This window comes from Herpailurus yagouaroundi, unplaced genomic scaffold (assembly GCF_014898765.1).
Source record: "Herpailurus yagouaroundi ecotype Mexico unplaced genomic scaffold, PumYag 210, whole genome shotgun sequence".
In the NCBI taxonomy this organism is placed as follows: Eukaryota; Metazoa; Chordata; class Mammalia; order Carnivora; family Felidae; genus Herpailurus; species Herpailurus yagouaroundi.
Genome location: NW_024412441.1, coordinates 17,824,881 through 17,849,805, shown reverse-complemented (window position 1 = coordinate 17,849,805; position 24,925 = coordinate 17,824,881). Strand labels below are relative to the sequence as shown.

At 36.8% G+C, this 24,925-nt stretch overlaps 1 protein-coding gene and 1 non-coding gene across 2 annotated transcripts in view; both read left to right on the top strand.

Annotated features, from left to right (window-relative positions):
- The window catches only part of TMEM131 (transmembrane protein 131), a 242,518-nt gene that overhangs the window by 175,466 nt on the left and 42,127 nt on the right, over nt 1-24,925 (top strand). Inside the window, exons 12-25 of the mRNA XM_040453962.1 lie at nt 4,141-4,249; nt 7,596-7,704; nt 8,519-8,672; nt 8,766-8,936; nt 10,008-10,118; nt 10,214-10,348; nt 14,229-14,333; nt 15,696-15,782; nt 19,451-19,603; nt 19,704-19,779; nt 19,950-20,067; nt 22,428-22,566; nt 22,682-22,791; nt 23,266-23,332. Of these exons, the coding sequence (XP_040309896.1) occupies nt 4,141-4,249; nt 7,596-7,704; nt 8,519-8,672; nt 8,766-8,936; nt 10,008-10,118; nt 10,214-10,348; nt 14,229-14,333; nt 15,696-15,782; nt 19,451-19,603; nt 19,704-19,779; nt 19,950-20,067; nt 22,428-22,566; nt 22,682-22,791; nt 23,266-23,332 (1,644 nt within the window). The remainder of the gene's footprint in view (nt 1-4,140; nt 4,250-7,595; nt 7,705-8,518; nt 8,673-8,765; nt 8,937-10,007; nt 10,119-10,213; nt 10,349-14,228; nt 14,334-15,695; nt 15,783-19,450; nt 19,604-19,703; nt 19,780-19,949; nt 20,068-22,427; nt 22,567-22,681; nt 22,792-23,265; nt 23,333-24,925) is intronic.
- On the top strand, nt 16,251-16,335 carry TRNAQ-UUG (transfer RNA glutamine (anticodon UUG)). Its single transcript has one exon. It is a non-coding gene; the product is annotated as a tRNA-Gln (tRNA).

The following is a 24,925-nucleotide window of genomic DNA, read 5'->3' as shown; positions in this document are numbered from 1 at the left end:
CCATTATCTTTAGTATGCAACTGTTAGTAACTGATTCTAAAATAGATTGTTAGTGTAAATATGCTTAATACAAGTTAATGATTTTGTATATTTTTCATTTAAGGCCACCAGAATAGGAAAAAAAAAAAAAACCAGAATGAGCCACTACTTAAATGTTTTGTTTGTTTAGCTTTGTTTTTGATTCCTTGGAAAATGGATTTTTCCATTTTGTTGGGCTTTTTTTAATAATAAGTGAACAGTTCAGATCATTTGTATAAAACTTGAGTCAATGGAGCCCCTGGGTGTCTCAGTTGGTTAAGCATACAACTTTGAGTCAGGTAATGATCTCAGGGTTCATGAGTTTGAGCCCCGCATCAGGCTCGCTGCTCTCAGACAGAGCCCACTTCAGATCCTCTGTCCCCATGTCTCTTTCTCTGCTCCTCCCCCACTTGTGTGCACACTTTCCCTCTCTCTCTCTCTCTCTCTCTCTCTCTCTCCCTCTCCCTCCCCCTCCCTCCCTCCCTCCCTCTCCTTCTCAAAAATAAATAAAACATTAAAAAAGTGAGTCAATTGAATGTTTGCTTACTATTGGTGCAATAAAGAGAGAAAGAGAGGAGAGAGTTAATAATACTGAATATAAAAATTTTCCTCTAGGGGCATCTGGGTGGCTAAGTTGGTTAAGCATCCTGCTTCTACTCAGGTCATGATCTCACAGTTTGTGAGTTCAAGCCCCACATTGGGCTCCATGCTGACAGCTCAGAGCCTGGAGCCTGCTTCAGATTCTGTGTCTCCCTCTCTCTCTTTGCCCCTGCCCTGCGCTTGCTCTCTCTCGCTCTCTCTCTCTCTCTCTCTCTCAAAAAAAAATAAACTTAAAAAAAAAAAGGAAAACAATTAAAAAATTTTTTTCCTCTGGTAAGGAAAATCTTAGAGTAATATGTTACATGTGAGAAAAACATTTTTCATCAAGTACTCTAAGCTCCTACTATTTACAGTGACTGTTTTAAATAAATAAATAGTTTTATTTAGCTATTTCTGTTATGGTGTTGTGCAGGCTAATAGCACTCAAAAGGTGTCGTCGTCATTACTAATGAACTGCTACTTGCAGTCTTTAAGCGTGTTTGAAAATGGTCAAGATTCCATTCCTACTCTGACACATTCAGTAGAGCATGTGGAAGTCCTCTGCAAACTACAAAGCTTTATACGATCATCTCTCTAACAAATCTTGACCTCAGGGTAAAAGTGCTCATTTGAAAAAAGAACAAAATTAATACAACCACCAAATTTTGTAAATAGATGGAATCTTAGAAAATACCTAATCTAATCCCCTAGTGTTTTACAGGCAGGAAAAATAAGGCCCAGAGTAGATGGGCAGCTTACTCAAACTGACACTTCTAGTTAAATACTTAATATCTTTTTTGTTGCATAAATTCATCAAATGGGATTGTCACGTACACTTCTGTACTGCTTTCCTTTCCTTTAGAAGTATTAGTGTAGGTATGTAATATATGAAACCTTCCCGTTTTATCGTCAAACTGCTTTGTTTTATTGTTAAAAATAACACACACACACACACACACACACACACACACACACACACACTCTCTCTCTCTCTCTCTCTTTAAGGGATGAAGAGATTTGTATTTTAAACGATTGCTACTAATCGCAAGCATACTGATAAATATATCAATATGAACAAATCCACTTGCAGCCCCAGTTAGAGATTCCAAAGCAAATGAGAAGTTCAGAAGAAAGATAAAAGAGTTAAAATACCAAAAGACCCTGAGGCCAAGAGCTCAGGCTATTAAGATTTCCAGCTCAGAAAACTGCAGAACCATCCTTAGGGTCATCATTCCAGGCCCAGTAAAGACTAACAAGTAGTGAGGAGGGAGACGCCCCACCATCTGGTAGTAAAAGCAGTGTCTGTAATCTTTATGTGTAACCAACTTTCTTCCCTGTGATAGCAGACCAGTGCAAAAGGAGTTTTTCTTCATACTCTCTCAGGTGCTTCTTGTACCTTCATTCCACCTTTGTAGTCAGATTCCACCTTTACGGATGTACTGAAGGGTGGGTAGGGAGACGGGGAAGAACTTGGTGACTTGCAGGGACCTGACTGCACCCATGTTAGCAGGCGTGTGCCTGGTGCGTGTCACAGAAAAGAACTGTGTTCTTTCTATGGGAAGCATCAGGCTTTGACAAGTTTATAAAGCCCCTGAAAAATCAGCAAAAAACTCCAGAAGCATTTTGAGACCAAAGTAAGATTCTAAATGAATTCTTTTTTGAGAGAGAGAAAGAGATAGAGCACATGAGCTGTAAAGGGGCAGAGAGAGAGAATCTTAAGCAGGCTCCGCAGGGCTTGATCCCATGGTTGTGAGAGTGTGACCTGAGCCTAAATCAAGAGTTGGCCACTTAACTGACTGAGCCACCCAGGTGCCCCCTAGTTCAATTCTAAAGGAAGAGTATTGATCAAGATTTGTGTACAATACCATGACTTCATTAATACATGTTTAGGCACTAGGATGCCTGTAAAGGGCCCAAGCCCTGAACCAAGTCAGGACATCTGGTTTCCAGTCCCGCCTCTTGATGCCTAGCTACTGAAACATCACTCCATATTGCAAGGTTCTCTTCATCTGTAAAACAGGGAAGGAGATGGGGATCTTTAAGGTTCCTTCCAATGAAAAATGCTTTGTGTCACTAAGGTAATAAAAAAGTAACTGCACCTTCAACTGTATTCATTTTTCTAGTTTGCTCCAAAAGTGCAAGCTTTTATGGTATTTGTTATTATAGATTTAGTTGTTGAATAGAAAAATCTTATTTTTTAAGTTTAAACTGTTCTGACCTCTCCAAGCTACACAGCCCTTCAGTCTACTGCTCAGTCCCACAGCTGAGAGTACAGCCTTGCCTGGTAACAGTGGCATGCCTCACTTACACAGCCATGCCCTAGGGAGGTAGAGAAAGTCCCATTAGAAGTGGGATCTGCAAGGGGCACCTGGGTAGCTCAGTCGGTTGAGTGCCCAACTTCAGCTCAGGTCATCATCTCGTGGTTTGTGGGTTTGAGCCCCACATCGGGCTCTGTGCTGACAGCTCAGAGCCTGGAGCCTGCTTCAGATTCTGTGTCTCCCTCTCTCTCTGCCCTCCCCCACTCATGCTCTGTCTCTCTTTCAAAAGTAAGTAAACATTAGGGGCGCCTGAGCAGCTCAGTTGGTTAAGTGTCTGACTTTGGCTCAGGTCATGATCTCATGGTTTGTGAGTTCGAGCCCTGCGTCAGGCCCTGTGCTGACAGCTCAGAGCCTGGAGCCTGCTTCGGATTCTGTGTCTTCGTCTCTTTCTGCCCACTGCCCCCGCCCCCCCTCCCCCCCCCAGCTTGCACTCTGTCTCTCTCTCTCAAAAATAAATAAACATTAAAAAAAATTTTTTTTAAGTAAGTAAAAAATAAATAAATAAATAAATATTTTTAAAAAGTAAGTAAATATTAAAAGAAGAGGAAGAGGAAGAAGAGGGATCTGCAAAAACACCGTGGCAGAGGAGTACTGGCTCCCAAATTCACATCATTCTTCATTTTCAGGATGTTATTCAACATAGTCAGGATGTTACATTTGGTATGGTGGAGTTCTTTAAGAGGGACCCTATCATAAATCTTCGTGTCTCCTTTTCTCATATATGACTCATTATGCCTTTTTTTTCCTGTTTTATGTATTCATACCTAGTGTATGGTACTAGTTTGTCTCTAGATTTTTACAATCACTTACTGATCTTAAACTCTTCCTATGGCCATCATTTTATTGCATGAAGATATTCTGATGAAATTAATGTGATGTTGTGCCAGTTTGACCTATTCTATTGATTTATTAATAGAGCACACATGTGCCAGCAGGGCAGAGGGAGAGGGAGCTAGAATCTTAAGCAGGCTCCATACCCAGCATGAGCCCGTCGTGGGACTCAATCCCATCACTGTGAGATCATGACCTGAGCCAAAATCAAGAGTTGGACACTCAACCAACTGAGCCCTCAGAATAGGCTCCCCTGGCCTATTCTGTTTAAAGGCAGCGCATAAAGTTAAACTTCCATTTTTTTATTCTGCTGCATGTTTCCAGTACACTCTCCAGTGTAAAGTAACTGAACCATGAGACTAAAATAATGATACATATTTTTTTCTGTTTGCAGAGTGTTCGACCTACACCACAAAATGACGCTATAACGGTACACTTTAAACCAATTACGTTAAAAGCTTCAGAAAGTAAATATACCAAGGTTGCAAGTATTAGTTTTGATGGTAAGTATTCGGCTTTCACTCTCTAATGGGGTGATCTTATTTTGATAAACTAGAAGACATCTGTACTGACATCTTCATATAGAAACCCTGACCATTTTACAGTCAGATTTTGTATTACTGCTTAGGTTGGTTTATCTTATAAACCATCACAAATTCTTATTTGATTGCTTCATGAAAGAAAATACAGCTTCATAAAGTGAAATTAGTATTAGCAAATACATTAGGATTGGAATTAAATTTTTGTAATCTGGGCTTTCACATATATACCTAGTGAATGTATAGTATTTAAGGTATTTACCTTAATTACGAAGTCATTATTTTTTGTAATTGAGTGATAATGTATTTGAGTTTCAGAAGCATGTTTGAGAATAGAAATAAAGTATTCCCGGGGCGCCTGGGTGGCGCAGTCGGTTGAGCGTCCGACTTCAGCCAGGTCACGATCTCGCGGTCCGTGAGTTCGAGCCCCGCGTCGGGCTCTGGGCTGATGGCTCAGAGCCTGGAGCCTGTTTCTGATTCTGTGTCTCCCTCTCTCTCCGCCCCCCCCCACTGCCGCCTCTGTCTCTCTCTGCCCAAAAAAAAAAAAAACCTTGAAAAAAAAAAAAAAAAAAAAAAAGAAATAAAGTATTCCCTGTAACAGTTTCCTATATTGGCTTTTTAAACAGGGAAGACAGCTCTGCCTACCTAAAATAATAGCCTTTATGATAGCATTGTCAAATTAGATTACTATGATTTCAAACATATATATTGTATATTTTGATATTTGAAATGTTAACCCAGACTTTAACATATCTTAATAGCATGTTTTTATCCAGCTTTATCCCCTATACTAGAACATTTATTGAATTTGCTGTCACAAAAATTTTTAAATAGTGATTTGATAGCTGCTTAATTATGTGTGTAATTACATTTAATAAGAACTGAAATCCAAATGGGGCTTTTCTCATAAGGGCCCTTGCAGGGTGAGGAGCCCTGAAGCTTATACTTTGGCTTTATGATGGAGCCACCTCTGCTCGTAGCCCACATTTCACATCTACACTCATCACAAGAGAGCATTTGATCACTGTGATCTACCGAGTATAGCAGAATACTGGAAGACTCTGCACAGTGTTTGTGAGGGCATCTGTGCTTACTCCTTGCACTTGAGGGCTCTGGGGAGGATCGGGAGCAGTGCACAATCTGGGTGCCAAGCTTTAGTGTTCATCCCGTGAGCTCAGAGAAAACTCCCAGAGAAATCAAGATTAAGGGGCACCTAGCTGGTTCATTCAGTGGAGCATGCAACTCTTGATCTCAGGGTCATGAGTTTGAGCCCCATACTGGACATAGCACTTACTTAAATAAATAAAATGTTCAAAAAAGTTTTTTTAAGAAATCACGACTAAATATGTGGCATACTTTCATAACCCAGCTATCAAGAAATAGTACTGCAGAAGGTTTTGATGCCACAGTTATTTCCAGATCTTTGATAAATTATCTTCTCTGTTGCTGGGATACCACAGTCACGTCCACCAGTATTAACATCAGCAAGTACATTGTCTTCTCTTACTAAGAAGAGCGGCCAATAGTAATTCCTGACCCTAAGAACGTTTAGGATCCATCCTTCTGATAAATCCAAGCAGTGGGGGAGTGTTCACCAGGAACAGTTGTCCTATGTAGTTCTCCCACACTGTTCTTCTCCAGCTCCTGAGTTGACAACCCAGTGCAGTATTTCCCTTCTTGATATAAATGAATGTCAATAATGTTGGTTCTCCTGAGATCATAGATGCTAAAATAGTATTTCTTAAATTATGTAAAATTTAATATAAAGGAAAAGTATCTTTTAAAAGTAAATGATACGTTTCTTAAAAGTTGTTTTTAGGGGCGCCTGGGTGGCTCAGTCAGTTAAGAGTCCAACTTTGGCTCAGGTCATGATCTCGCGGTTTGTGAATTCGAGCCCTGTGTTGGGCTCTGTGCTGACAGCTCGGAGCCTGGATCCTGCTTCGAATTCTGTGTCTCCCTCTCTCTCTGCCCCTCCCCTGCTCATACTCTGTCTCTCTCTGTCTCTCAAAAATAAATGTTAAAAAAAAAAAAAGTGGTTTCTATTACCATGGGAATGGTGTCACCTTCTCCCTCCCCTTCCATCCTCCCATCCATAGTAGGAATATTGTACAGCCTCCTAAAATAATAAACCTAGTAATAGCCATATAACAAGCAGAAAGAAATGAGGTTTAATGGGAGGCATTTTTTTAAGTTTATTTTTTTATTTGGAGAGAATATGTGCACACGTGGAAAAGAGAAAGAATCCCAAGCAGGCTCTGCACTGTCATGTGGAGCAGACGGAGCCTGAGGTGGGGCTCAGTCCTCTGAACCGCGAGATCATGACCTGAGCCGAAATCAAGAGTTGGACAGAAATCACTGTCTATACATAGCCACATACTAGATGTCATACCCTTTTTGTTGTTGTGTTGTTGTTGTTTGTGCTAAAGTTGGATTACGCACATTTGCAGAACTAACTGGAAGTGTTTCTGAAGTACCTTAAGTAGGATAAAGATAAACAGCTTCTTTATTTGCTTTGAAAAGAACATCTAATGGGTACCCAGATTGGATCCAACTGGATCTATTTCTGTAATTCCAGATGGATTTATTCACAACTGCTACAAAATGTAAAGATTTTACTTCATCTGTAAGGGCAATATGATGGCAGGAAGAGTCTTATACTATGAGTTCGGGTAGGCTAATACACAACACCGGATGCTTCTTGCACCATGCTGCTTTCTTGGTGTTTATAACAAGACTCTGGCCATACAAGGAATGTTATTTCTTAACACAGCTGTAAACCAGGGGTTCTCCATGGGGGCCAGTTTTGCCTCCTAGGCCAGGGAACATTTGTCAGTGTCCACAGACATTTTTGGTTGTCATATCTGGGGGCTGCTACTGCTATCTAACAGGCAGAGGCCTGGATGCCACCAAGCATCCTACAAAGAACAGCACAGCCCCTGCACCCCAGAAAGAACTAACCTAGCCTACAACATTACTAGTGCCCAGGTTGAGAAGCCCTGGTGTGAGGAAAGTCATGGCTTATGGCTCTAGGGAAATAGCTCAAATACAGTGTTTTCCCTCCTGAATTGTGTTCACTTGTTAATTCCTTATCTGTTTAATCCCATTACTGGAAAATTAAAATATTTTTCTTCTTTTGGATAAGAAGTGTGATAATTTGATGTAAAATGTAAAAGTCTCCTCTTTGCCAATCTGAAACTTCAGCTTTGTTTTTAAGATTTTGTCAGGTTACATCAAGTCACTCTCATCCTGCTCTGTATATAAACTCTGATAGCAAAAGGTGACAGAGATTATTTTTTATGCTTCCTTTTAGCATCAAAGGCAAAAAAACCGTCTCAGTTTTCTGGGAAAATAACTGTTAAGGCAAAGGAAAAGAGTTATTCTAAACTTGAAATACCATATCAAGCAGAAGTTTTAGATGGGTGAGTTTCTCTTTAAAGTAAGCTTTCTAAGTTTTCACTAATCAGTAAATTTTGTTTTCCTACTCATTGACCCTAGCAAAAGTAGTATCCAAATTCACATAAACTCCATGGAATTGTTGAAAAGAACAACTTCCACTGTAAAGGAGAAAAATCTCCTGTTTAACTTTTTTAGAAGAAAAAGGTAAATAGGATGATATAATGTGGGCTTAAATAAAGTCTTAATGATTCAGTAATACAATAGAAAAATGAATCTATGATTTTTAAATAATATTCAAATCATTGAAGCTGTTTCCTTTCTGTAATTCCTTCTGTAACATACAGTCAGTTGTGGCTTGTTATCAAGGTATATTGTCACTTGAAACAAAATCATTTATATTCCTTAATAAACTTATAAACAGTCTTCTAGAATTACAGCTTTTTATAAATGGGCAGTAAAATATGTAGTTCATTTTCTGATTATACTTGAAATAATAATAGTTCAATATCCTTCTTGGTAGGGACTCATTTTAACAAAGCTGGTTGCAATTAAATGATGAACATGATTTTTCTTAAATAGCTTAAAACTTTTTCTGTTAATACATCCTTGATTTTACTTGACTGCATATAATTCAATAGAGAATAATTCTTTATATTACATGTCAATATTTTGTAAGCTAAGTTTTGTTTTAAATCATGTGCAATCTCTAAAATATTTATAGTTATACTTCTCCAGTTATGTCCTTAATGCTAAATGTAAAGTTATTAAAACAGAAGAACTTAGATTTTAAATTAACACATGAAGGTAAAAATGATTTGTTTATGTTCTTTCAAATAGTTATTTGGGATTTGATCACGCTGCAACATTATTTCACATCCGAGACAGTCCTGCTGATCCTGTGGAAAGGCCAATTTACCTTACGAACACTTTCAGCTTTGCAATCCTCATTCATGATGTATTGCTACCAGAAGAAGCCAAAACAATGTTTAAAGTATGTCTGGGAACACCCATACTTTTAATTTTACTAATCTATCAACTAGATAATGCTGACACATTGTTTTTTTTCTCTCCCCTCACTTCCTAGGTTCACAACTTCAGCAAACCAGTCTTAATTCTTCCAAATGAATCAGGATACATTTTTACTCTGTTTTTTATGCCATCCACATCATCCATGCACATAGATAACAATATTTTACTTATTACCAATGCTTCTAAATTTCATTTACCTGTGCGGGTATATACAGGATTTTTAGATGTAAGTATGTTACCTACCTTTAAAATTCTAACTCTACCCATCTTTTGTGTGTTCAGCTATTATTAGGCAGTCATTTTGTACAGGTACATACTTAAATTTTGCCATTTTCTGAGCTCTACAAGTTGGTGTCATCCCTCCTCAGTCAATACTTTTCAGATAACTGGTTTTCATCCTTCCAGCGGCCATCTCTTATCATGTCACAGTTGAATCCTTCCCTTACAGCTTGTACTTAGATCTTTCCCACATTGTGCTTTCTCTTGGTTTTGCTTTTAAACTGTTACAATCATGGGGAAAGTAAAAACAAACTAAGTAGGAGAAAATAATCAGAAAAAAACAATACTACAGGGAGGGTGAAGAAGAAAGTATTTAAGGAAGAGATGACTCAAACTAGGAAATACAAGGTGAAGAAGAGAGTCAAATAATAAAGATGAAAGTAAGGTGGTAAAGACACACAGTTGGGAATAGTAGGAAAGAATAAAGGTCTTTCTAATACAGGAAATAAGCCGGAGGAAAAAAATCCAAACTAAGCTGTCCTTAGGATAATCAATGAAAGAACTTTAGATAAGAAATAGAACTGATAAGAAAGATGCAAAAGCTAAAAAGAAAATTAGAACATATAAAGATGTAGTTCTCCAAAAAGCCAACATCAATAAGAATTTCAGAGCTGGGGGGACTTGCAGAATTATCCCACTTCTTCATTTGTTTTGCTTGAATAATTATATATCATGGCTGCTCTCATGAATGCATAATGTTTCTTGAGACCAAGGATTTTTTGCCTCATCCTCTAGGGCTCCACTTAACCTTCCCTAGTACTTTATCTTCCTATTTCTTTTATGTGCCTTTAGAGAAGCAATATTATTCCATAGAGACTATGAATGTTTTCATTTCTGATTACTCAAAATATTTCATTGTACAGAATGCTTAATTATATTTTATATATGTGTATATTTGTGTTTATTGACATAAAATATAGAAACCTTAGGATATCTTTATATAGCTACTTTCTCTTGATAACATTCTTTTATGTAAATGTGATTGTATATTTAATCTAGTTCTTTCATATCTTTTCAGTACTTTGTATTACCCCCTAAAATAGAGGAACGTTTCATAGATTTTGGCATATTGAGTGCTACAGAAGCAAGTAACATTTTATTTGCAATTATAAACAGTAATCCAATTGAGGTAAAAAAATATATATATGTTTTTATTCTAAATCACATTTAAGGATTTTATGCTAGTGCTGCAATAATCACTTTCATATCTTTCTCTTTTTTAAGTTGGCCATAAAAAGTTGGCACATCATAGGAGACGGTTTATCGATAGAACTTGTAGCTTCTGAAAAAGGCAATAGAACTACAATAATTTCAAGCCTTCCAGAATTAGAAAAATCCTCTTTATCAGACCAGTCATCAGTAAGTAAATTTTCTTATTGTTGCCTTAAACTTAGATGTATGTCTAAACCCCAAGTAAAAAACTATTCCTACAACACATATTTCAGTTAATATTTTTGTGAGATTCATAGTAACATTTGTTATTTGATATTAAAAGGTTCTTGTGGGTAATCTACTTCAACCCCTCCTTTTATATTGAGGGCACTTGAAGCCCAAAGGAGTAAGTTCTGCCTTGTCATAAAAAGTTCTATAACAAAACTTAAATAATCTCTTTGTAACACAAGTGTCGTTATAAGAGAAATTCCTATAGGTACTAAACTAACCCTGTGTTCATTGAATTTACTTGGCCAAAAAGATGGCCCTGCACACTGGCAGAAAGTGTTTTCGATTATACAGAATATTTGTGGCCAGTTTTCTGTACTGATGAGAAGAGAGTATCAGTGAGGCAAACACTGTTTGATCCCTTTCTAGATCTGCCCTTGTACTTCTACTCTGTTGTATAAATAGGTACATTTGGTCATAAAGGAGCATGAAACAGAGATAACAGATATATTAGTCAAAGCCCTTTCCACTACTGAAAGTGGAACTTGGAGTTTATACCTACTCAGAACAGAACTAGTAGAGTCACCTTGTGTGAGGAGGAGCTTAACATATTATCCATTAAGCTAAGGATAAAACTTTTTGTGGCAGTTTTAACAAAAGAAAGATAAAATGTCCTTACGCACAGAGATGGTTGACAAATATGCTTCCATGGAATGCCATAGGCTATAAAAATTGATTTAAACAGTTTATACTAGAAGGATCCCGAAAAATAGTTATTTTGGAGAGCAGTTTGGCAATATATACCACTCCTGGGAATTTTTCCTGTGGAAATAATTTGAAGAAGTAAAAGCTGAGAGAATGGAGATGTTTATAGTAACATTACTAATAATTCAAATACTTGGGAACAGTCCAGTACATAAAGTAAATCATGATTTTATGATTGAATATGAAGTAAATAAAAATTTGATGATTGTGTGTAGAAGCTTGGAAGAGGATTTATGAAAAGGGGGAAAACAGTACTGACATATATTCTAATTGCAACTATGTAGCATTCAAGCTACATAATCAGATATTTGTGAATAGTGGTAATTTATGGGTGTGTATATTTCAGTAACTTATAGTGTATTAAATTTGATTCAAAAATAAAGCCTCCTTTTAAAACAAAGATATATCCATGAGAAGTAATATTTGTCACTGCAAATGAGATTTTATTTTTAATAGAAATAGAATGCTGAAAACAGATAATAATTAGGCCAGCCATTAATGTATTCCTTTCAACAGTAAAGAGTCAAATCATGTGTATATCTGCTCCCACGTGGTTGAGTTTTCTGTTTCCTAGTAAGACATTATAAACCCAATAATTCTAGAAATCTGGATCATTTCCTAACAATAAATAGCATATGTTAACACATACTATTTAAATTTGAGAGGTCCGTTTAACAACAGAAAGCCTGTTTGACAATTTAGGGTTTTAGAATTAGCTTTTATATGAAACTCTAAATTTAAAAACAAGGGACAAAAAGATGAGATCATTGTTATGAACTCTTAAAATAGGAAGTTGTAGTGAGTTGCCAACTTCAAAATAGCAACTCCACAAAATGATTTTTTTAAGTTTACAGTGCCTAAACTTTCAACTGTTTTCCCAAAACCCAAAGCTATGAACTAAATTAGCATCTGTTCCTTATGAAACACACATTGCCAACAAGTCCATGACCTTCAGACCTGTGTTCTGATTTGGGCAGCAGGAGTCATGATGAAAGTGTTAGAATTGCACAAAACCAACACAGAAAATGCTTCTAAAAAAGGAGAAAGCGAGTCTGTTTGGTGTGTCGACATTTGTTATTTTAAGGTAAATGTGAATTCTAGATAAAATATAACTACTAATAATTGAAGTACAGCTTCACAAACTGTACACAATTGAAGAGAGTGTGGAAAGAATGACACTGGACCACTGTCACACACCACTCACAAAAACTGACTCAAACCAGATGAAAGACTTAAATTTAAGACCTGAACCCATAAAGCCCCTAGAAGAAAACATAAGGGTAAGTCCCTTGATATCAGTCTTGGTGATGATTTTTTTGGATCTGACTGCAAAAGCAAAGGCAACGAAAGCAAAAATAAACTGTTGGGACTACATCCAACTAAAAAGCTTCTGCGTAGCAAAGGAAGCCATCAATAAAAGGAAAAGACAGTGTACTGAATGGGAGAAGATATTTGCAAAACATGTTTCCAATAAGGAGTTAATATCCACAGTATGTAAAACAACTCATACCACTCAACAGCAAAAAATGAGCAGTCTGATTTTTAAATGGGCAGAGGATTTAAATAGTCATTTCTCCAAAGAAGATATCCAGATGGCCAACAGACACATAAAAAAGATGTTCAACATCAGCCATCATCGGGGAAATGCAAATCAAAACCACACTGAGATGCCACCTCACACCTGCCAGAATGGCTGTCAGAAAACAAGAAATTACTAGTGTTGTCAAGGATGTGGAGAAAAGGGAACCTTCATCTATTGGTAGATACAGCCACTGTAGAAAATTGTTTGGAGCTTCCTCAAACAATTAAAAATAGAACTACCATATGATCCAGTAACTCTACTTCTGGATATTTATCTGAAGAAGACAAAAACACTAATTTAGAAAGATATATGCACCTGCATGTTTATTGAGCATTATTTACAGTAGCCAAGATATGAAAACAACCTAGTGACCATCAATGGTTGAATAAAGAAGATGTGGTTGATACGCAAACACACACACACACACACACACACACACACACACACACACACACAGGAATATTAGTCATAAAAAAGAATGGAATCTTGCCATTTGCAGCAACATGGATGGACCTTGAGGGCATTATGTTAAATGGAAGAAGTTGGACAGAGAAAGAGAAATACTATATGAGTTCACTTAGATGTAAAATATAAAAGAATAAAACAAACCAAGCTCATAGGTAGAACAGATTGGTGATTGCTGCAGGTAGGGGGTAGGGCTGGCAAACTAGGTGAAGGGGGTAAAAATCTACAAACTTCCAGTTAAAAATCATGGGGATATAATGTATAGCATGGTAACTATAATTAGTAATACTGTATTGTGTATGTGGAAGTTGTTAAGAGAGTAATCTTAAAAGTTCTCATCTCAAGAAAAATAAATGTTTAATTATGTGAGGTGATGGATGGTGACTGGATCTATTGTGATCATTTCATAATGTATACAAGTATTGAATCATTATGTTGTATACCTGAAACTGATACAATGTTATATGTTAACTATACTTCAGTTAAAAAGAGGTAAATGCCAGAAACATCAGCAAATAGCTTGAGAAAACAGATAAAATTTCCATACTTCTTTCAAATTTTTATTAACTCTTTTTTCTTTCCATTATATTTGACACTTTCGTATGACGCAATAATCTCAGTTGCTTTGAAGGCATGATTATTAATGTGACAGTTAAATTCAGAACTTGAAACCGAACCAACTTTGTACTTGTGCCCTAAAATAGCTGAAGGATTGGTGGAAAGCTGTGTCCCTTTGCTCCAGCTCTCACCCTCTTTGTCTGTGCGGGTATAGGTGTGATGTGTGAGGACCATACCCCTTTCCATCTTGGTAGATGGGAATCAGATTGTTCCTCAGGAAGCCAGTTTTCTTGGTGGCCCATGGAATAAGTATCAAAGGATGGACATTATTTTGAGATATTTGTACAAGATGGTGTGGCAATTCACTGTCATACATTAGACATACATAAGAATTCAGAAATCACTTCATCACAATAGCTCTCTTTACCATTTTAATAGGAAACTTGAGCTAGCAAGGCTAATGAATGATGTCATTTCTACTACATACAGGTAATATTAGCTTCAGGCTATTTTGCAGTGTTCAGAGTCAAACTTACTGCAAAAAAACTGGAAGGGATTCATGATGGAGCCATACAGATCACCACAGACTATGAGGTAAGACTATGGGGATTCATGTCAATGAGGTATTTCTGATTTAGTCCTTTTTTTGTTTTCAATAGAAACAACTAAGTTTACTGATATACACTTTATCTGTTTCATAACCTTAAAAACTGAGCTTTTGAGAATACTTTATAAAACAATGGTGTTCATTAGCTCATAGTTTTCTGATAAAACCCAAACCTCTTAACTGAAAACAACTTGAGAAAAATGGCTTTGGCACACTTACAGTTGCTGTGTTAGAAACCTGCTTAGGTTATAGCACTGCAAAGACCCTGACTAAAATTCCTGAATTAGATCACTGATTCTTCTGCAGTCATTAATATCATCCTGTGTGATGTTTCCAAAAAGGAAGATACAGTCGAGAACTCACATCTTAATGTGAGTTCTTATGATTATATTTACATGAGTCATTCTAAGTCAAGGGCAAAGTGAAGATCATTGAGTGAAAGACTCTTTGTGGTGTCTAACATGTTGCATTTAGTGGGATTTTGAATGGATATGTTTCTGCCACACCTAAGTATTTTAATTTAATATTTAGCAGTTCTTTGTGAATTTGAACACTACTAGATTCAACAAGTTGCTTCCCTTATTCTCCAACCTTTTTTCATCATATACCACCCCCACATGAATGAAAGTGAATTCAGAATAAACATATTTAGTGATATAATAATAATAATATATAAAAATAATAATTAGAATTAAAGTAATAATAAATGATTTGTTGGGAGTATGGCAAATTACCTCCAAAAGTAAAGAATTCCTGTTAATCACTCATAATACAAATAAGTGCATTTCATAGCTATGACAAGTTTTTGTTAGTATGGATAAAAATGAAAACTAGGAAAAAATATCTTAGAGAAGTATCTTTGTAAGTTATAAATAGAGTATGAGTTGATATTCTAAATCTATAATGTTCAACTCATTTTTTAATTAAGTTGATGTTAATTTATTACTATATACAAAAAATAGAGAACTATGTAACTCTAGAAAATGCTGTTTTTCATACATTGTTTTAGGAGTACAATTTGACTTTCCTTGTTAAATTAATAATCTGCAGAATAACCTATTATGAAAATCTGCTCTTCATTCCTTTCCCATTGTTTGGTCTTATTTACCATGTTTTCTTTGAATCACTGAGCAGTACATGGAAATTTACTATATTTCAGAGCATTTGATGGAGTACATTGGTCAAGTTAAACAGTATATGTAGGTAATTTTAATATTACTTTTGAGTTGGTTATTGCTAATATAAGTCCCAAGTTGAGTTTTTTTACATCCTCAAAACTTATGCAGTAATGATCAAGATTAATCTCAGACTTAAACACTTATTTCCTTATGGTCTACTTCACTCCACAGATTCTAACAATTCCCGTGAAGGCTGTAATCGCAGTGGGTTCACTGACTTGCTTCCCAAAACATATGGTTCTTCCACCTTCCTTTCCAGTAAGAGATTTAATTTATAGATTTTTTTTGTAATTTTTTTCTTTGCCTTTACCTCTGTGTCCCTATAACCTAACAGTAAAGTCAGTTATTCTTTATTAATTGCTTATTTTAAGGTAAGACATTGAGCCAGCTTCCACAGGAGACACAAAGAGAACTAGTTCCTTCTCTCAAAAAGTTTTCAATCAAGAATGGGAAATGGGTCCATGATGCATAAATGTAAAGCAGAATGTAGAGAGTGCCCTAAAAAGTATAAAAATGAAGTGCTGTGAGGGAAATACATATGTAATTGATAAAGGTACATGTAAACTGGCTTAGAATTTCTTTTAGCAGGGAAAATAGGGGAGGTAAAAACTTGCATTCAGGACCCTGGAGTCAACCTGAGTATAGACACAGAGGCAGTAAAGTCTGAGATGGCTTTACACAGTAGTGAGTTGCCCAGTTTGATAAGAATGGAGGGAAATTTGGGGCGCCTGGGTGGCTCAGTCGGTTAAGCATCCGACTTTGGCTTGGGTCGTGATCTCGCGATCCGTGGGTTCGAGCCCCACGTCAGGCTCCCCACGTCACGTCTCAGAGCCTGGAGCCTGTTTCAGATTCTGTGTCTCCCTCTCTCTCTGACCCTCCCCCGTTCATGCTCTTGTCTCTCTCTGTCTCAAAAATAAGTAAATGTTAAAAAAAAAAAAAAAAAAAAAAGAATGGAGGGAAATTTAAGAAGATGGAATGACATGTTGGAGTGATAGCATGAAAAAAAACAACACATTTAAGTCCATGAAAACTTAAAGTTTTTAAGCAGAGGCTTGACATCATCAGAGCTGAGTTTAAACTTTTTTTTTTTTTCCTGGCAGAAGTAAATATAAGGTGAATTAGGAAGTGACAATAAAGTGCCTGAGGCCAACCTAGGCACTCATACAGAATCTGTATGAGAAGTGTCAAGAAGAGGTTTGAGCTTAGGGCATTGGCAGAGCAATAAAGCCCTTTCATACCTCTAAGCCTTGGCTGTTTGTCTTGAACACCGTTCCTCTTCCCCTGCCTTCAAAGAACTACACTGTCTTCCAAGATTCAATTCCATGGTCATCTCTTCCCTGACCATTTCTTGACTCCACTAGACATTACTAGGTGTTACATGTGTGATCTTAAAATGATTTTAAATAACCTCTCTTGCAACAGGCCTCACATGTGCTTTAAATATTGCCTTATGTGTTGGTCTCCCCAGTAAGACTCTGAGTTCATCAAGGAAAGGGATGAAGGATCTTTTATCCCCAAAGCAGGCAGTTAGTAGATAATGGGTGGCTGAAGGAGCAAAATAATGGAGACAAGAACTTAGGCAAGAGACATTTCACATTTGAATTGTGCTTGAATATCCTGAGAAGGTCCTACTAATTGAGGCAGGTATGGGTAGGATAGATAGAGTCAAAAATATAACTTAGAGTTTGAACCTAGAGAACAAGGAGAAAAGAAGTAGGGAAATCAAGAGACAGCCACTGCTTTTTGCAGAAAGATGATATGGTCAGTTCAGGGTACATGGGGACAAATGTAGAAGGGTCCCCTACCCTGTGGAAGGAGACATGATGGGTTAAGAGAAATAGTGCAGTGTAAATCTTAAATAAACTTAAATTCAGAGTTGAGCAACTTAAAAATATAAATTTTGAGTTAATAGGTCCCACACATTTAAGTTGGGTCTTAATGAAATTTTTGTCTTGTGATTCCACTTTGCACTGACTGTACAGAACTCTTGACTTCATTATTTATCCAAAAAGACCTTGTTCCATTCTTCAGTTGCCTTTTCAATCAGTGATATTAAACACAGAATAAACCCTAGACAGGAATAGTTCAGTAGGTGACATAGTGAAAGGCCCATGGATGGAGTAAACGAGAAAGCATCTGTATAAAAACAAGGTGTTGGTTTTGAACTACTTTGGGTCGAACTTCTAGATATCTTCAGGTGGCTTCAGGACCAAATATTTGCTTGGAATCACAGATTAACTTGATGTTACTGCATTAGTCAGGCTGCTATAGCAAATTACCATATTGTGGTGACTTAAACAACAAACATTTACTTCTCACAGTTTCGGGTGCTAGGAGATCTGGTGTTTGGGGAGGGCATTCTTCCTGGTTTTGCAAATGGCTGTCTTCACTGTAACCTCAATTAGCCAGCAGAGCCGAGAGGAAGGGCAAGCTCTTTTGTCTCTCCACTAATCCCATTCATTAGGACTCCACCCTTATGACCCGATCACCTCTCCGAAACACTACTCCGAAACACACCTCCAATACTACTAGAACATTGAAGGTTAGAATTTCAATATATGAATGAGGGGAGAGGGGTTCACATTCAGCCCATAACAGTCATCAGGTTCTATAAAATCTCTTATCTAGTGGAGTATATTCGTGCCAACTAATGAAAACAGTACCTCCAGATAAACATTTGAAGTAACTCATAGTTTAATACTTAATATTTGAATACCATTGTAAAATAAACTTTTGTATCTGTTACCTCTTTTGACCCCACCCCCACCCCCACCCCCCTGAAAGACAAGACATGGCCTTGAGTGAAGTGGTTATTACAGGTGCATGAAGACCAGGTAACTGCCAGGAACACACAGCTGGTTAGAGGCCAAGCTGGGGCTGTCAAAGGCCTTGTGCTTCCTGCTCCTGTGTTCTCCCCATCATAGCAGCACACTTGGCCTCTCATAGCTTTCTGCTGTTTCCCTCTGGCCGGGCTGCAAATGATGAGTGTTACTTAGAACCTCACCTTCATTCAGCTCTTTTTTCTGTACACTCTCTTAACCTCTGTGTCTTCTAGTACCAAATATTAGCCCAGTGGGTATGATCATTTTCGAGACTTCTTCAAATGACTAGGAATCAAATTATAAGGTAAAATTCTGTACTCAAACAAAAGAAAGATTATAACATAATTCTTATTGAGGATTATTTAAATCATTCAATTTTTTACTTAAAATCTGATCCCCTATCATAGGGAGAAGCATACAGTTGATAAGAGCAGTCACTGGTTATCTAGTCATTTAATCTGCCTGCTATTTTAATAAGATACTTGATAACCTGTATTTTTAAAAGGTATCTCATTTCTCTTTGGTACAAATGACATTTTCTTTTAAAAAGAAAAAATTTTTTCTAAGGAAATCTGATTTTTGTTTTTGTCTTGTTTGGCTTTTGATTTTAGAATTAAATTCTTTCATCCTGAATTTGGATACTTTGGGGGCAGCCTGGCCTTGGTAAACAAACCTTGCTTCACAAACTGACAGTGATCATTTCCTTTATTCAGAGCTGTCTCTGTTGGCATCCTCGTTTTTTTAACATCAAGTGTGAACATTTTTTTTTACTTTCTTATTTTAATTCATTTTCATAAGAGTGCAGAGATTTGTCCCGCTAGTTTTTCTATAACAGGCCGTGAAAAAAACAAATTGTGTGTGTGTGTGTGTGTGTGTGTGTGTGTGTGTGTATGCGCGCGCACACACACACACACACACACAGAAATAGCAATATAGATATATTTGAGAGGGCTCTGATTAACAAATTAGAGATTATTAAGTGATAAAAATTCTAAGTATCCTTTGGGCTTCAGTTTCTGAAAAATATGTCTGTCACCTCTAAATTGTGTGTTCTTAAGAAAATGCAACCACATACGAATGAGTTTGTTTGTTTTCTTCCTTCAGGGGAAAATAGTTCATCAGAGCTTAAATATTATGAACTCCTTCTCACAGAAGGTGAAGATACAACAAATACGATCTTTGTCAGAAGATGTGCGATTTTACTACAAACGGTTACGGGGCAATAAGGAAGACTTAGAGCCAGGAAAAAAGTCAAAGGTTTGAAAATGTTGTGTTTGAGGATTCCCATGTGTTAGTATTGTGTTATTGTGACCTTCTGTGGATTTGGGATTCACAATTCTCCTGTGCCTCTTTGTAGATTGCAAACATTTATTTTGATCCTGGACTGCAGTGTGGGGATCATTGCTATGTTGGCTTGCCTTTTCTATCCAAATGTAAGTTATCTTGCTATTCTCTCTCATGCCCTTCATTCTGCCCAAAATATTTTTTTGATGAAAGGCCGCCACTCTATCCTTTGGTACCCTGGAAATCATTTGAAGGAAAATTGACAAGTGGATATAGATGTAGGGCTAAACGTGTCATCATACATGTTTCCTTATTTTAGCCGAACCCAAAGTACAGCCTGGTGTAGCCATGCAGGAAGACACCTGGGATGCTGACTGGGATTTGCATCAAAGCCTGTTCAAAGGATGGATGGGAATAAAGGAAAATTCAGGTCATAGGTGAGTGGTTTTGCTTTAAGTATTTTAGCTATCTTTACCAGTTCGAAATGTACCTGTTGATGTTACTTTCTAGATGTTATTCTTGTATTAGGTTATTTTACTTCTCTATGGCTAAGAAAATAACACCTTATCTTCAGAAAATTATTAATGAGGCATCTTGAATTGCCATTTTAATTGCATATTGCTTAGAAATATACACACTACCATTTTTGTTCGTTTCTCCAGTGCTCTAGATAGTTCCTTAAAATCAAAGAACTATTTGAAGTTGTCTTTATATAGGATGAATACAGTGTTCACCTTAGATACAGCCATTTGCATAAGAAAGAAAGTTTTTACCTACCACTGACCTCTGTTAGAGGCAGAGAAAACATGTCCTGGGTTTAATCCCACAATGGAGACCAAGTGTCCGTTTGCTCATTGCGAAAAGAATTACCTCCTCCCTTTCAAATGCTGAACTGTTAGGGGGCACACAGAGCCCAGTTCACATAGGCTCAATGATATATCTTTGGCAGGCAGAAAATGTGCTAATGACAAATCACTACCACACCTGGATTCAAAAGTAGATGCACACTTACTCAGGAATGTAGAAGTACAATCTTTCTTATGCTTCAGCAGAGAATTTGACTAGAATAATGATACTATGACAGCTGATAAAAACTGGTCTTCTTGGGGCGCCTGCGTAGCTCAGTTGTTTAAACTTCCAACTTTGTTTGGCTCAGGTCATGATCTCAGAGTTCGTGGGTTCGAGCCCCGCATTGGGCTCTGTGCTGACTGCTTAGAGCCTAGAGCCTGCTTCAGAGTCTGTGACCCTCTCTCTGCCCCTCCCCAACTTGTGTGTGTGTGCATGTATGCGTGCTCTCTCTCTCTCTCTCTCAAAAATAAATAAACTTAAAATGTTAAAAAAAAAAAACTGCTATTCTCCACTTGCCTAATTTGAATCTATTTGTCACTATCAGGATATTCTCATTTATAGGTACTAAATTTTTCAAACCATTAGCAATTGAATTTAAGGCGTTCTGTTTATCTGAACTATCTGCTGTGGAAAGATTTCTTAAGGCAGACGAGAGTTAAATTTGTACTTTAAAATGGTTAAAATAAGTACAGAAAGACTTCTGATGTACTCACTCAAGAGAACACTCAATAAAATAGTTCTTCATCCCCAACATTTCCATTACAGACGTTATAATGTATAGACAGTCTCCAAATTTTAATATTATGAATACATAACTTGGAGTGCTATCAATCAACGTCTTCCCCTCCTACCCACCAAAACCCCTACCTTCCTCCACCTGTGCCCAACACTCCACTGCTAAAGAGCTGGGCTTTGCATCTACCCCGTACCATCACGTCCCAGGTGCACAGTGAGTGTGGCATTCTCCCCGCTCCTACCGTGTCACTGTGTATGTTACAGAGAATTTCTGTTTCTAGTCTTGTAAAGCCTGTATTCTTACCAATATAGAGTATTGGTATTCACTGGTATTGTGGGTTAAAGTAGGCTTCAGTGTTTGGGCCCAGAGACCTTAGCCCCATGTGTAATATTGTTTCCTTAGGAAATGTGTTCTTGGTCTCTAAACAGCTGGTTCTTGAACAGTCATAAGTAGGGAAATACTCAGATGACGTCCTGAATATTGCTGATAACTTTACATATGTCTGTATAAAGGCCCCATATGTATTACCACTTCAACTAACATCTTCATTGCATGTCAGGATTTTCCTTCATTTTTTAATCCCAAAGAGGGAAAGCCATATGCCAAGCAATGCACTGCCATCCCATAGGTTGTCCTGATGAATATTCATCAGCAGCCTGCTGTTGGTGTCTAGATCTTTCCACTAGGCATGCAGGATCCTTTAGGAGCCCCTTAACACCATATGTTATCTGTATATACCTGCCTTGTCCTTTACATATTTGGTACAAAAAACAACACAGGTGATCAGTGATAGAGACTTTGGCAGCTCTTTGTGCCAAAACAGAGACATCTTCATACGTGTCTATTAAAAGTGTAGTAAAATGTCAGAGCAAATAAAACTGTGTTTATTTAAGAATATAATAATAGATCGTATTCAGAAAATTCAAATATTTTATTTTGATATAGTGACTTACAGGGGTGCCTGGGTGGCTTAGTCGGTTAAGCGTCTGACTTCAGCTCAGGTCATGATCTCACTGTGAATTCAAGCCCCGCGTCAGGCTCTGTGCTGACAGCTCAGAGCCTGGAACCTGCTTTGAATTCTGTGTCTCCCTCTCTCTCTGCCTCTCGCTCTGCCACTCCCTAACTCACGCTCTGTCTCTCTCTTTCAAAAATAAATAAACATTTGAAAAAAAATTTTTAATGATACAGTGACTTACAAATTTTTTTTTCTAGATTGAGCGCTTTATTTGAAGTAAATACAGACCTTCAAAAAAATATACTGTCAAAAATCACTGCTGAGCTCTCTTGGCCTTCTATAATTAGCTCCCCCCGGCACTTGAAATTTCCACTTACTAATACAAACTGCTCCTCAGTAAGTATTCAGAATGACCTTGGTTTGGGGAAATATATAATAGGGTTATAAAGTATCTACCCTTAACTTTTAACTGTGGAAACCTCTCATTTACTGTTTTGTTACTTTGTTTAAGGAAGAAGAGATTACTTTAGAAAATCCTGCAGATGTTCCTGTCTATATACAATTTATTCCTCTAGCTTTATATTCCAATCCTTCAGTCTTTGTAGATAAGTTAATATCAAGGTAAGCATTGCTTTAAATAATCAAAATGTTCCATATTAGCATTGATTATTATTTTATACATTTAAAACTTTATTGCAGCTTATATAGTAATAGAATTGGCTTAGAGAAATTCTAGATCTGTAATTAAAATTGAGAGGAAGTACTGGGGAGAGATATAGCTATATCTAAGTATTTAAGTATCTAGAAAAGTTTTCAGCTTAAGATAAGAAAAAGTAATGTTGAACTCCTTTCTAAAAAATTATAAAGAGAAAGCAAGTGGAACATTTCAAATGTTTTAGTTTTTAAAAAATGAGCAAAATATTAACAATCAGTTGTGGCCTTTAATTTTTGGAAAGCCATTAATGTGGTAATACTGACCTCAAAATCAGCCAGAAGGTAATTTGCAAATAAAATACAAACTTAATAATTACTCTTTACCCCCTAATTAATTATGATGCTGTTTATGAAGAAATATATGTACATTTTTTATTTTAGGTTTAACTTGAGTAAGGTTGCAAAGATAGATTTAAGAACACTAGAATTCCAAGTCTTCAGAAACACTGTAAGTATGTAAACTTCATACTAATTCCAAAGAAATAACTATGATATGATCAGAGCAAATTTGGAAGAAAACTACTGACTACCCTGAAATTTGACCGAAGGGCAGCTTACTAAAGAAGTCAAAGCAGTCCAGTAATCATTTTAGAGGCAAAAAACCAGGAGGAATGGATGGGATTTAGAACATGAGGCACACAGGATAGAAGGTTCCTGTTTGCAGGCATTATAAGCTCATGAAGTTTTATAATAATGACAACCAGAAACCCTGAGGATATATAAATGTGGTATAAACTAACATAATATATTTTTATTAAGCCTCAAAATAATCAGCTCAGTCATTTAAAATTTTATTTTGGTTACTTCCTAATAAAATTGTAAGCTCAATGAATGCCAAACCCATGGTTGTTGAACAGATTAAACAAACTCACTTGGGAAGCCCTTCAGTTGGTTCCTTGATATGTAGGAAGACCATGGTGAGTGTTGACTGGATAAGACAATATGTGGCTCAGTAGGCCAGGAAAGAAAAGCAGTGGAAAGTGTTTTTAGTATTTGGGGGCTATGTTGAAGAACCTTTCCCAGTTTTTCATGAGCATCTAGTATGTGTGAGCATTTGCCAGAGACATTCACACTTATAATTTCACATAGTCATTATAGTAGCCAAGCTGAGCAATTACTAATAACCCAGGAGGTATTTCCCTTGTTCACTTGGCAGGAAAAAGAAGTCTCAGGAAAAGAAAGCAACTTACCCAAGTTCATACCTGTGATAACTGGCAGGGCCAAATTCAAGTCTAGTTCTCTCAGATCCCAGAGCCCTTGCCCATACTCATGCCACATGGTCATTGCTGATTAGGAATCACTAATTAGCCCGTTAAACCAGATATTTTATAGTTCTTGAAATATGTGTGTGCTTTCCCATAGTTTTGTGTTTTATTCTCTAAAGCATATGTTAGCTAAACCTTTGTAGAATAGTTTTTATATAGTCTTTAAGTCAATTTTGTATAGGAAAGTAATTCTCAATATGTCTTTCTTCTGCCAAATAATAGAACACTAGACTGAAATTTAGGCAATCATATATTCTAGTCTCATGCCCTTCTCTTGGAATCTTTTTGTAATCTGTTTTTTCCATACGTAGAGTGACAACCTAATAATAAGCTCAAGGTTATCTAGATTCCAAACAATTAGAAATCTCAGTAACCAGAAATTCCTTTCATTCTGCTTTGATAAGGATGGAAATACATATAAGAAGTAAATGAGCTAATTTTTACCTTTTTTTCTTATTGAATACAAGTTCTTTTGTGTTATTTGCAAGATATAAAACACTGAAGTGTAGGCACTGTGAGAAGTAGGAAGACGAATGAGAATACTCTAGACTTCAGAAATTTATTATAAATGTGAAGTTCTAGGTCTTAGGGTGAACTTACGATAAATTCTATCACAGTTCTCTATAGTGCTGATAAAACTGTGGTTCTCAAAGTATTGGGTCTCCTTTATAGTCTTAAAAATTATTCAGGACTCCAAAGAGATTTTTTTTTTTGTTTATGTGGGTTATATCTATCCATATTTAGCATAATAAAAATTAAAACTGAGAGATTTTTTA